This window comes from Mustela nivalis (assembly GCF_964662115.1).
Source record: "Mustela nivalis genome assembly, contig: HAP1_SCAFFOLD_1759, whole genome shotgun sequence".
In the NCBI taxonomy this organism is placed as follows: domain Eukaryota; kingdom Metazoa; phylum Chordata; class Mammalia; order Carnivora; family Mustelidae; genus Mustela; species Mustela nivalis.
Window position 1 is genome coordinate 41,007 of NW_028134905.1, and position 12,152 is coordinate 53,158.

Below are 12,152 nucleotides of genomic sequence, written 5' to 3' on the forward strand. Positions count from 1 at the left end.
ATTCCTGACCCTGAAGTGTAGGGACGCAGCATGCTGCATGGAGGTCCCGGAGAGGAGACTTGGAGACACTCAGGCGGGAAACACCAGATCCTGCGACACTCAGCCGTGAAGAGAAGGGTGAGCTTTGTAGTCCTGAATGAGAGAAATTCAAAGTGGCTCCTGGAAAATTGTGCTGATACCACGTACTTGGAACGTAGGGAAAGACAACCTGCCCCATGCAGTGTGAAGGATCGATTAATCTGGTGAGCCTGACACCCGTGACCCCTGACAGGCTCTGCCATCTCGACACAGGGGAACAGAGCCGCCCCCCAGCCCACGATCTGGAACAGGAACTGTGGTCACAGCTTGCCCAAGCGGGGCCGACCTTGCACGAAATTGGAACCTCAGATCCTCGGGGACCTTCGAAGGGTGACTAGGAGTGACGACGGTCTTGGCCTTGGGACAGAGGGTGGGGCTGGAAGGAGCCCCATGCCCCTCGGGGTGGGAAGGGGTCTTTCCCGAAAGCTGGGATCTTGTTTCAGCCTGGACCAGTTAAGCTCAAGGGCTCCTGCCCGTCCTGACTCCTGGGGGGAGGGGAGCAGCCTGGCTGATTGGCCCGCAGGCCTCAGAGCTCTGTGAGGTCACTAGGCTTCCGGGCCAGGCTGGGGCAGGAGCGTGGTTAGGATGCTGCCAACTGCCGCTCTGCTGCTCTTGGCAGTGTCCGCGGTTGCCAAAGAGAACGCCACGTGTGAGTAAGTGCCAGCGACCCCTCGGGGGGCAGAGACAGTGTCTTCTGAAGAGCAGGCCCCACCTGGACTCCCTCTGTCCAGGGCCGGGGAGGAGGCCAAGCTTGGGCCTGGGTGGTGCCCTGGGTCTCACAGGTGTGACCCACATCCCCAACTCAGACCATCCCTGCTCCCAGCTGCTTCCGCCTGGAGGCCCCAGGGCTGACCCTGGGCTCCTCTGCCTCTCACAGCGCAGACGGGGGGCCCTGTCCTTACCCTGACCTCACTGCCTCAGACCACCAAGTCCTAATTTTTAGAAGCCCCTTTCTTCCCACAGATACTGCGGTGCCCCCACCTGTGGCTGACCCCAAAGACCCCAGGGTACTGTCGTGGCGTCTTCTAGGGCCCCCTCCCCCTTAGACTCCTACAGCCCCTGAGGTACCCTCCGAACTATTGTGGCCGCCCCCTGGCTCCCAGGACTCCCATCCCCGGACCCCTGCTGGTCGCCCCCAGGGCCGGCCTCCTCCCGCCACCCTCCGGCCCCACCCTGAGGCCCCAGGGCGCCTGCGGCCCTTCCCTGAGTCTCCTACCCACAACTGGCCCTAAAGGCCCCAAGCCAGTACCTCTCGCCTCCCCATCTGGCCTCCGCCCTGCCTGGGGATCTCCGGTGCTTCTAGGGCCCTGTCATTGATTCTGCTTCCTCCGGCCCCTCTTGCCTCGCCTGTGGCTCCACCCACGAGACCCCAGAAATCACACTCCTCAGAGCCATTTCCTGGAGCCTGCAGCTTCCAGCCAGCCTGGCTGCCCCCAGCGTGTCCCCTCAGCAGCCCCTCCTGCCCTCCCCTCTCCGGGCTGCCCCACTTGGCCCAGCCGCCCCCTCCCACGTTGCGTAGGTGTGAGAACGGGCTGCGCCCCTCCCTGGTTTGAACTGTGCTCCTGGTCTCTCCTCAGTGGCCCCTGTGGGTTGCGCTTCAGGCAGAGCTCACAGGGGAGTGGCCGTGTCGTCGGAGGGCAGGAGACGACCATCGGGGCCTGGCCCTGGATGGTCAGCCTGCAGGTCTTCACGTCCCACAACCACCGGAGGTACCACGCGTGCGGAGGCACCTTGCTGAACTCCCACTGGCTGCTTACCGCCGCCCACTGCTTTGTCTCCAAAAAGTAGGTGTGGGAGTGCCCGGAGGGAGGTCTTCAGAAAGGGACCTTCCCCAGGGCCCTCTGCACACTTTGTCCTGGGGCCCTGGGCCTTGGGGCGAGCGGACAATGTGTGGGTGGGCCCAGACCCTTGCTGGGGGAGGGCTCTGAGGGTCACGGCCACAGGAGGTTTCCGTCGATCCCGTCCTTTCGGAGGTGACCAGGCCTGCCTCTGTGCCCACAGGAAGGTGTATGACTGGAGGCTGATCTTTGGAGCGAGCGAAATTGTGTACGGGAACGACAAGCCGGCGAAGCCGCCTCAGCAGGAGAGATACGTTGAGAAAATCGTCATTCATGAGAAATACGTCCCCAGTTTGGAGCACAACGACATCGCCCTCATGAAGATCACCCCGCCGGTCCCCTGCGGGCAGTTCATCGGAACGGGCTGCCTGCCCCAGTTTAGGGCGGGCCCACCGAGAATTCCCCAGGTCTGCTGGGTGGCTGGCTGGGGGTTCTTGAAAGAGAAAGGTGAGTACCGGAGGGGCTCGCACAGGGGTGGGGGCGGGGCTGGTCCTTTCCTCAGTGGTCTCTGAGGTGCAGGGCCGAATATGGGCCCTGTGGGGATGGCCGCCAGAGTGCAGGGCACTGTCCCCTTTTATAGCCAGAGAAGCTGGCGGCCGGGTGCCCTATCCACTGCCTCACCACGGATGGCTCGTGCCGTCGCCGGAGGGAAGGGTGCACACAGGCACAGGGGACCCTGGGCACTTGTAGAATGGGGTCGGACTGTGGCTGTATCTGGAGCTGGAGCCCCAGTTGTTACCTTCTGGAAATGGGGTACTGTCACCTGAAACAACAGTTGGAGAAGAGCTCTCCATGGGGTTTTGTGGCCGAGGGCCGTGCCCCTGCCAACATCCGTTTCTCTCTCTATGAGTGGAAGGGCCACGTCACATGGTCTCTGAGCTCTGAGACCCCAGAGCCCAGCTCTCCTGACCTCAGTGAACCTGGGGTCCCCACCCCTGGGGGGTTATGATGTCAGAAACTGCCCTCCCCACCCGAGCGACCTTGTTTTCTCTGGAGAGAAGGGACAGGTTTTTTTTGGAGGTCAGCTGTGGGCAGCAAGAGTTTGGCTAGGCCTTCCAGATGTCCACAGGTGACCACCCAGTCACGCTGGGGATGAGGAGAGAGTCTGTAGGACCCTTTTGCCTGGGGTTGGCCACTTGATGAGGAGGGGACAGCTGCCCCTGCAGCCGGGTGCGAGGTTGGCTCTTCTGTCCCTTGATAGTGGAAAACCGAGGGTTCCTTATTCAAGGCACTTTAGTCACTTGAGGTTCAAAACTCAGCCTTTTCGGCCATGAAACCCTGGTGGTTCAGGATGCTGCCTGTAGCTCTTCTTCCCTGCTCTCAAAGCTGACGGGGGTGCTTCTCCTCCCGGGCAACTCTGTTTTCACTGGGTTCTATTGGCCCTTCCCTCCCCAGACTGGGCTGTCAGCCTCCTGGCCCTGCCACAGCCTCTAGAACATTCTTCTTGTCCCACCCCCAGCCTGCCCTGCTCTGCCCGCCCTTCCCAACATGTGCACAGTGTCCCGGGGTCTTGTAGTCCCCGGAGAGCTGGTCTCAGGGTTCCCGTCTACAGTCCCATTACTACCGCCACCTTGGCTGTCTTACTGCTCCAAAGGGTTCCAGGCTCTCACCGACGTCCTGGACATAGCACAAGGCCTCTTTTGCTCTAGAACCTCCTCAACTTAACAGGGTATCTAGCATCTTCTGGTGAAGACATCCCCCACTGCAAAGGACACATCTTAAGGAAATCCCCAGCCTCCAAACTTCTGTGACATTCCTGCAGACCCTCCTTTTTCTGCTTTCTCCTCGAGCCCACATGCTTCTGGGCTAGTCCTCTTTTTCTACTGAAGTTCAAGTTCTTGTGGACTTCTTTGCGTTTGTCACCCAACACCTAAAGGGGCTGGGATTGAGAAAACCCTGTTCTCTTCCCCGCCGTCTGTCTCTTACATAGATCTAACAGGTCCATCCACGGTAAACAACCAGGCTTGTTGCGGTGCTAATTTCCGTGTCACCCCTGTCTTGGGGGCCGTGCAAAGACAAAACTGGCCGCCTCTTGGGTGATGCGGACAGCTGAGCTCAGGGCACTGGAGACAGTCGAAGCAGAGAAACACACAGTCAGCCGTTTACAGGGTGCCTGCCGGGTGCTTAGCTCCATCCACTTTGGTCCTGCTTGGCCCCCACCGCCATGTTCCAAGCACAATCCGCCACCCCCCTCCTGCCCCCCAGGCTGTGGTAGGACCCTTTTGCCTGGGGTTGGCCACTTGATGAGGAAGGGACAGCTGCCCCTGCAGCCGGGTGCGAGGTTGGCTGATGGAGGCAGAGCCTAGGCTGGGCCTTTCTTAACCGAAGGCAGTGACTGGCATCTGGGGCTGTAAAGGAATGTTCGGATCTTCCGAAGCCCACGCCCCGACAGGTCCAGTGTGTGGAGGCAGTCCTGCCCCTCCTCCTCTTCTCTAATTTCAAAACGGATGGGAGGCCCACGGGGAGGGACTCGTCTGCCCAGCTCCAGCGGATCCCCTCCAGAGCTGAGCAGAGGGGTCCTAACGGGGGATAGCAAGCAGGGCGGGTGACTCACAGCCGTGCTACGGGGGAACAAAACGTGAGTCCTGGATTTGTGTGGTCCAGATCCAAGCCACACCACAACCCTACCAGATGTTTGGGCGCGTGGTGCTCCAAGCTCCCGATTGGAGGACAGGCAAGTCACAGTGCTTAGCACAGGGGGTCACTGTGGGGCGTAAATGAGGCGACGCAGCATGCATTCCTTCAGCCAATCTGCTCAGCCTCCAGGCCCTGGCCACCCCCCAGCCCCCCACCTGCACATCCCTCCCCCTCCCCCCACACCCTTCAGATGCATCTGAGGGGAGGCGGGGTGGGGGGGAGGACACTGGCTTTCATGGACTTGAGGGTTCACAGAGCACGTCAGGATCATGGGGTTCCATGGGGGGAGGGGGCTGGGCTCTCCCAGAATGTGGCTTCTGTGATCGCTGACCACCGAGCTGCCCGGCTGTAGTCTACAGGGTCACCCCGACACTGCAGGAGGCACGAGTGAACCTCATCGACCTCGACCTGTGTAACTCCACCCAGTGGTACAACGGGCGCATTCGTTCGACCAACGTGTGTGCGGGGTACCCCGAAGGCAAGATCGACACCTGCCAGGTAACTTTCCCTCGGGCGCCCTGTGCCCTGCCCACACCTCTTTGTGAATCCCAGAGCTCTCTGCCTCCAGGTCCCTGCTTCAGTGACCCTTTCCCCGGTCCCCTCTTGTCGCAGTGAGGATGGGAGGGGCCGCCTGCTGTCCCTACCCAGAGCCGGTCACACCCTGAGAGCTGTACCCCGTCATAACACAGAGCTCATGCCGCCCGAATAGCACCCCCGAGAAAAGGCTAATCTCCCCTCTCCAGAACACGAACCCTGCAAGTCCGCTCGCCCACACACGCCCGCGGGTGCACAGCCTCATGTGTGGACACGCGGGTCGCCTTTCTCGTCTCCTCTCTGCAAGGAGACCCTTCTTGCATCCACCCGAAGCTGTTGGTACTAACCCCAGGGTTACCACTGCCACTTGGGTTCAGGGCAGCCAGGAGCCATGTGACTGCAGACACTGTCCTTCCAGGGCCTATGGCCCTCCTGGGCAGGAGAGAGTGGCTCAGACAGAGAGTGACTTCTGTGTCCTTCCGGGCAGGGGGACAGCGGCGGGCCTCTCATGTGCAGAGACAACGTGGCAAACACCTATGTGGTCGTGGGAATCACAAGCTGGGGGGTAGGCTGTGCCCGAGCTAAGCGCCCCGGAGTCTACACAGCCACCTGGCCCTATCTGAGCTGGATCGCTTCCAAGATCGGCTCTAATGCCTTGCACATGGCCCAGCTGCCCACCCCTTTCCATTCGACTTCTCAGGCACCCCCAGCTAAACTCCCCTCCGCCCACCCCTCTGCTCGCCCCCCTTGGTACTTCCAGCACCCTCCTCGGCCACCTCCCCCCAGCCCCCCTGCATCTCAACCTCGTCCTGGACCTCGACCCAAACTCCCGGCCCCACCCCCACCCCCACCGCCCCCTGCACCGCCCCCTGTCACTAGACCTCCCCAAGTACTTTCTTTCGCCAAGCGACTACAGCAACTCATAGAGATCTTGAAGGGGAAGACCTTTTCTAGCGCGAAGGGGTATTACGAAATGGAGACCACAGATCTCCCCGAACTGACGGCCACCTCCTGACCTGACCCCACTCCCAACAGATCCAGTGAGCCCTTAACTCTCAAGAAAACAAAGATGAAATAAATAAATCTAAATCTAAATATAAAGATAGAAAAAATATATATCCACAAAGACATGCTTTCTGGACTTCTTCCTCCCTGCCCTCCCCAACGCAACCGAACCCTACCCCAGCAAGTCCGTCCACCCTCTGTCAGCCTCCAACGAGGGGGAACGGCTTAGATGTCCTTGGCATTTGTGGTTTCCTAACCCCTGGGTTTTGAAGTTGGAACAAGGTGATCTCGGGCGGCAGGCCAGGTCAGAGTCTCTGCAGATTAAATCAGGGCGGGTGGGCCCTGCAAGGTTTCCCGGGAGGTGAGCAGACTCCGAAGGTGGGGTATGGGTCTGCGTCCACTGGAAGAGTGACCCCAGTGGGGTGTAACGTGGCCATCTGACGCTCATTCCGTGTGGCTGACCCCAGGCCCAAGTCAGCCCTCACCCAGAGCTGCCCATGCCCGTTTGTGAGTTCCTGAGAAAGTGGTCTCTATGGGCTCAGGCCAGCTGCCCACTCTGGTCAGGGCCTAGATCAAGCCTGCACCCTGGATTAGCTGTCAGATGATGAGGGACGGCAGGCCGGGAAAGGAATCCCCGGGCTCCCGGCAGCTGCTGCAGGATCAACCAGTCATGCCTGCCCACTGGCCCACCCTGCGTGGGCTTCAGCTGCACGACGGGCCTGGGCTCCGTTGGCAAAGACGGATGGCAGAGGGTGCAGGGGCAGGAGGGAGGGTCTCCGGGCGAGGAGGAACAAGGGCTCCGTCCTTTTCCTGCTGGGGCTGCAACAGCAGCTGCTGAAGCGGCCAGGAATCTCTTTTCGGGATTCATCAGTCTGCCCGAGTTCGAACAAACCCTTGCTTGGCCCCCCATCAGCTGTGTGGCCTTGGAAATATGGCCAGAGGGTTGTGTGACAATGAAATAGGACAGATGAGAAGGTGTCAGAGTGGGACACACTATAAATGCTCACAGATGTGGGCTCTAGCTTAGAGCCAATGAGTGACGAGACGCTGGGTGACCTTATACTTCAACAGGGGAGCTCGGGGGCACACCGTCTGTGTACTTACAACCCCTGGGATGCTTAGGCTACCTGGGAGGGCTTGCACATTGATCTGGGTGGCCCAGAGCTCTGTAGGGTCGCAACATTTGATTATATTAAAAACCAGATTCTCTCTGCCTTGGCTAAGAGCCAACATTGCTAAGATTAGAGTTGGCATGTCTGTGATTCCTTTTGCTGGCTTTGGTCTTTCTCTTCTAAAGTCCATTTCTTAATCTCCCTGCTGGGTATATAAGCTTTGTACCCTGGTGTCGGACACCAGTTACCATCGAAACACTGAACAACACTCCATGGCAGTCCCAGAGTGACACAGAAACCACACACTCGGCCGTATGGTCCACGGAGCAGAAGCAGGGCAGCAGCCCAGGGCTGCCTCTCACCCTTCATGTGCCCAAGGCTTGCTTGGCAATGGCGGGACCAGGTGTGCTCAGGCTGGGGAGGAGGGGTGGCTGGGGAGGACTGGGACACATCTGGGGGAGCTGCAGTACCAGGGGCTTCTTTAGCTCATCCCTGCTCTTCAGAGCCTCCCAGGATCCAGAACCAGTTCCCCTGGCACTGTTCCAGCTAACTTAGCTGTTCCAGGCTCAGCACACCCATTTCGCTACATATGAGCCAGTACTGGTTTGTATCAAATTCACCGGCTTTTGCAACACTAATTGATGTTCTAATTTTCATTTTAAAATTATGAGTGAAGTTGACAAGTAAAGTGAGACTCTGCTCTGCCTTCATATCCCTGTGCATAGTCTAACCGTGAAGACGGCTTCCAGGTCCTGGGGCAGACACTGCTGCACATGGAGACAGGAGGAGCGGGGCAAAACTGGACAGGCTGTGCAATGAGCCAGCACCCAGGGGCACTGGGCAACTGAGGGATATGCTCCCTGTTCCCTTGTGGGACGGCTTAGGCAATATTAAGTATTCTTTTTAAAGATCAGAATTCACAATTTACTGCTAAGAACAGTAACAACATGATTTGACAGTGGCTAAACTTGTGCACGTGATAACACCCTGATTCCTGAGCATTTGGGAATAACAGACCTAGGATGTGTGTAGGCACAAGCTCTAATTGTGAATTTGATCAACATAAGAAATCTTTTTTTTTTTAAGATTTATTTACATATTTGAAAGAGAGAGAGAGAGAGAGAGTGAGCACATGAGCAGAGAGAAGACATAGAGGGAGGGGAGAAGCAGCCTCTCCACCCAGCAGGGAGACTGATGAGGGACTTGATCCCTGGATGCTCGGATCATGTCCTGAGCTAAAGGTAGATGTTTAATGGACCAAGCTCCCAATATGAGAAATCTTATATGTGCATGGAAAAAACTGGTCCCAATGAATATAATTTTAGTATGTTGTAAATGGAAGTGGAAAAAAAATGGAGGTAGCTCATCTTTGATGTGTAGAAAACTGATCAAGAAACAGAACTTGACCTAATGGAGCTTTCTGCAGAAACTATATTCTTGGTGAAGAGTCATCAGTGACCTGCTTCTGGTCTCTACAGTTGGGCAAGTTCTCAGTGGAATGGTGGGTCACACGGCAGCTGGAAGTTTTGACATGTGAACGCACCGCAGGCTCCCTTGTCTCTCTGTTGTCCCTCCAGCCCCTGCCCTCCCTGGCCCAGCAACTTCTGCGCTGCTGCTCTCACTGTGTATCCATTTGCACTTACAATTTTTTTTTTAATAAGCAAAATCATACAGCAAGTGCTCTTTTTATCTGGCTTCTTTCACTTGCTGCAGTTAGCACATCCATGTGGCAATGTGTCCTGGTCCTCGCTGCCACCAAGTGCTCCCCAGTGTGCCGGCCCCATAGTGTGTGTTTCTGCCCCCCGGCCGAGGGACTTCAGACTGTTCCCAGTTTTAGGCCACTAGAAATAAAGCAACGATGAATATTTGGACACAAGTCTCTGTGTGGGCACATGCTTTCACATTTCCTGGCTAAGGGTGCCTACCTGCAGGGTTAGGGTGGGTGTGTGGTGAGCACTTTTAAAAGCTGCCGGAATGTGTTCTCAAGGTGGTTCCAACACTCCTGAACCCGTCAGCAGTATCTGAGAGTTCCAGCTCCTTCAGCCCCTTGCTGACACTTGGTGTGCCCTGTCTTTTTGCCTTAATTTAACTTAAAAACATTTAAAAATTTTATTTGAGAGTAAGAGAGCACAAGCAAGCATGAGCAGGGGGAGCAGGAGGGGTAGAGGGAGAAGCAGGTTTCCTGCCAAACAGGGACCCCACGTGGGACTTGATCCCAGGACCCTGAGAGCATGACCTGAGCTGAAGGCAGAAGCTCAACCCACTGAGCCATCCAGGCGCCCCTGTGTGTGGGATTTTTATCCACAAGTGTAGTTTATAAACATTTAAAGCATTCTAAATGAATATAGTTAAAATTTATCATTGGGTAGTAGGGAGCTACCTTTTGATAGTACAAAATGTGGAAGGGCACCTAGGGAAAGGAGGAGGTAGAAAAAAGCATAAAATTAAATTCATCCAAATGGAATTTGGATTTTTCAAGCATGAGAAACATCTGAAAGACATACCGATAGCAAGAGTCATAGACCAAATTCTCCACTAAGCTAGGTCTATCCTCTCCGAAGATACTTCAGAGTCTCCAAACTCCCAGAGCTTTTCTGTCTGCTGAAGTCACTGCACCCAAACAGCAAACTTAATATTCAAAACAAAATTCTCAGGATGCGTGGCTGGCTCAGTTGAGTGTGTGGCTTGATCTTGGGGTCCTGAGTTTGAGCCCCACGTTGCATTGTAGAGATTACTTTTTAAAAAGATACTAAAATCCCCAAATTAACACAAATCAACACCTTGCCCACCTTACCATCCACTTTTAGGGTGACTGATAGTTCTGCCTGTCACAAGAAGCGCCCTGGGCCGCCACCTTGACCTTTATGATTCATTTACTTCCAACATATGCTTTGATCTTGCTCCACGAATTCTTTCCTTTTCCCCAAAGCTCTAGAAAATTCCAGTTTTGATCTGCACACTCAGTGAGAATTCATTCACATCCATGATATTTTCAGAAAGATGTGGAGTGACACTGCAGAACCCAGGGGCGGGACCAGCCGGCCAGCACATGTCTCTCCTGGCTGGCTGAGCTATATCGCTGACCTGACCTTGCTGGGCAGATGTGTGCCACTGTGCCCAAATCATGCCAAATACATGCCCGGACAGACTCAGGAGTGTGACTAGGCTTACATGATTCTTTAGGCTATAATGCGTCGGGAATATAAGATTTGTTAATTTGGATTTTTAAAAAAAGATTTTATTTGTTTATTTGAGAGAGAGAATGGTGGGGGGTAGAGAGAGCATGAGCAGGGGGAAGGGCAGAGGGAGAAGCAGACCCCCAGCTGAGCAGGGGGCCCGATGCGGGGCTCGGTCCTGGAACTCCAGGATCATGACCTGAGCTGAAGGCAGTCACTCAACCCACTGAGCTGGTGCCCCTTAGTTTTGGATTTTTAAATTTCTGAGATAAGAATCCAAACTTCAGTAACGTTTCCTTGATGAAGACGATGTGAGTGTTGCATTAGATGAAGGCAGTCGAACTGTTCTGCGCAGAGAGTGGCATCGTGAAGTCAGTGTGGTCACGGTGACGTGGCTTTAGCGATGAGGAATGGGCTGTCCGAGCACCTCCGCTCCACTCCATTCTCCAGCCACGGAAGCTCCAGGTACTCACACCCAATGTACATATTTTCCATATCCATGGCATTGTTCAGACCGCTTTGTAGAATATAGGGGGCTTCCAAAATTACAATCAACATTCCTAAAATAGAATAAAACAAAAAATTCTACACATTTCTTCAGTGCAAAGCCTTTGAAAAGAGATGTGTGCAGAGAAGTGGCCCTCTGCATACAGTTAGCTATTCCCCAATGAGGCGAGATTGTCTATAAGAAAGTAAGGAACAGGGGCACCTGGGGGGCTCAGTGGATTAGAGCCGCTGCCTTCAGCTCGGGTCATGATCCCAGGGTTCTGGGATCAAGCCCCGCATCGGGCTCTCTGCTCAGCGGGGAGCCTGCTTCCTCCTCTTTCTCTGTCTGCCTCTCTGCCTGCTTGTGATCTCTCTCTCTGTGTTAAATAAATAAATAAAATCTTCAAAAAAAAAAGAAAGTAAGGAACAAATTAATAATAATGAGGGGCGCCTGGGTGGCTCAGTGGGTTAAAGCCTCTGCCTTCAGCTCTGGTCAAGATCTCAGGCTCTTGGGATCAAGCCCCGCGTCGGGCTCTGGGCTCAGTGGGGAGCCTGCTGCCTCCTCTCTCTCTGCCTCTCTACTTGTGATTTCTCTCTGTTGAATAAATAAATAAATTCTTAAAAAAATTAATAATAATGGAAATACAATAATTTGAGGATTATGTTTGGATCCTTTGAGTTCAAATATTAGCCAACAGCTGCAACACACTGAGGTTTAAAGAGCATTCCAGTCATTTCAAACCTTACATTGTTCTTTTTAAAGGAAACAAGTTCTCTAAAACCACTGCTATCCCCTCTAGATAAGTTGTTTACTGTGGTTCTGTCTGAGGCCTGTGATTGCTGCCTCCTAACCATGCCGCAGGCGCCGGGGTGCTCTGTGACTGACGTAGGGTGGGATGCTCTCGAAAAAGACCCAGTAGCGCTCCTCGGTTGGGTCTTGTGCGGAAGACCGCAGAATCCACTGGAAGTGACCTTCCAAAATGTTTTTCCCCACTGAGGATGATAAGCTGAACTCAAGTGATGGCAAGTTCTATAGAGGCCACAAAAAGATCGAGTAAACCGGCCCTTAGGGTTAGTGATTCATTAATACCTGTTTCGTAGTAAAATCAGCATTACTTCATTTGATAAAGGAATCTACTTGTAAAAACTAATGCAAAAGTTGGACTTTTGAATAGATGCAGAACTTCTTAGATTTTTTCTTAAATCAGCAAATCCATGTGATGTAGAGAGGAGGCACGCATGGAGTTTGAAAACATTGTCTTTAGGTGTCTGCAAATACCTAATTC

At 54.6% G+C, this 12,152-nt stretch overlaps 1 protein-coding gene across 2 annotated transcripts; it reads left to right on the forward strand.

The window, feature by feature from the left end:
- The first annotated feature begins 601 nt into the window (after positions 1 to 601).
- ACR (acrosin) lies at positions 602 to 6,209 on the forward strand. Of its 2 annotated transcripts, none has more exons than XM_082750725.1 (5): positions 602 to 731; positions 1,656 to 1,862; positions 2,080 to 2,363; positions 4,906 to 5,051; positions 5,575 to 6,209. In XM_082750725.1, exons 1-5 carry the CDS (start codon positions 664 to 666, stop codon positions 6,100 to 6,102), a joined length of 1,233 nt encoding a protein of 410 aa, XP_082606851.1. In that variant the 5' UTR covers positions 602 to 663; the 3' UTR covers positions 6,103 to 6,209. The 2 variants fall into 2 exon arrangements, with proteins under 2 accessions (XP_082606851.1, XP_082606852.1); XM_082750726.1 differs by having other exon boundaries at positions 5,583 to 5,801.
- Positions 6,210 to 12,152: the final 5,943 nt, after the last annotated feature.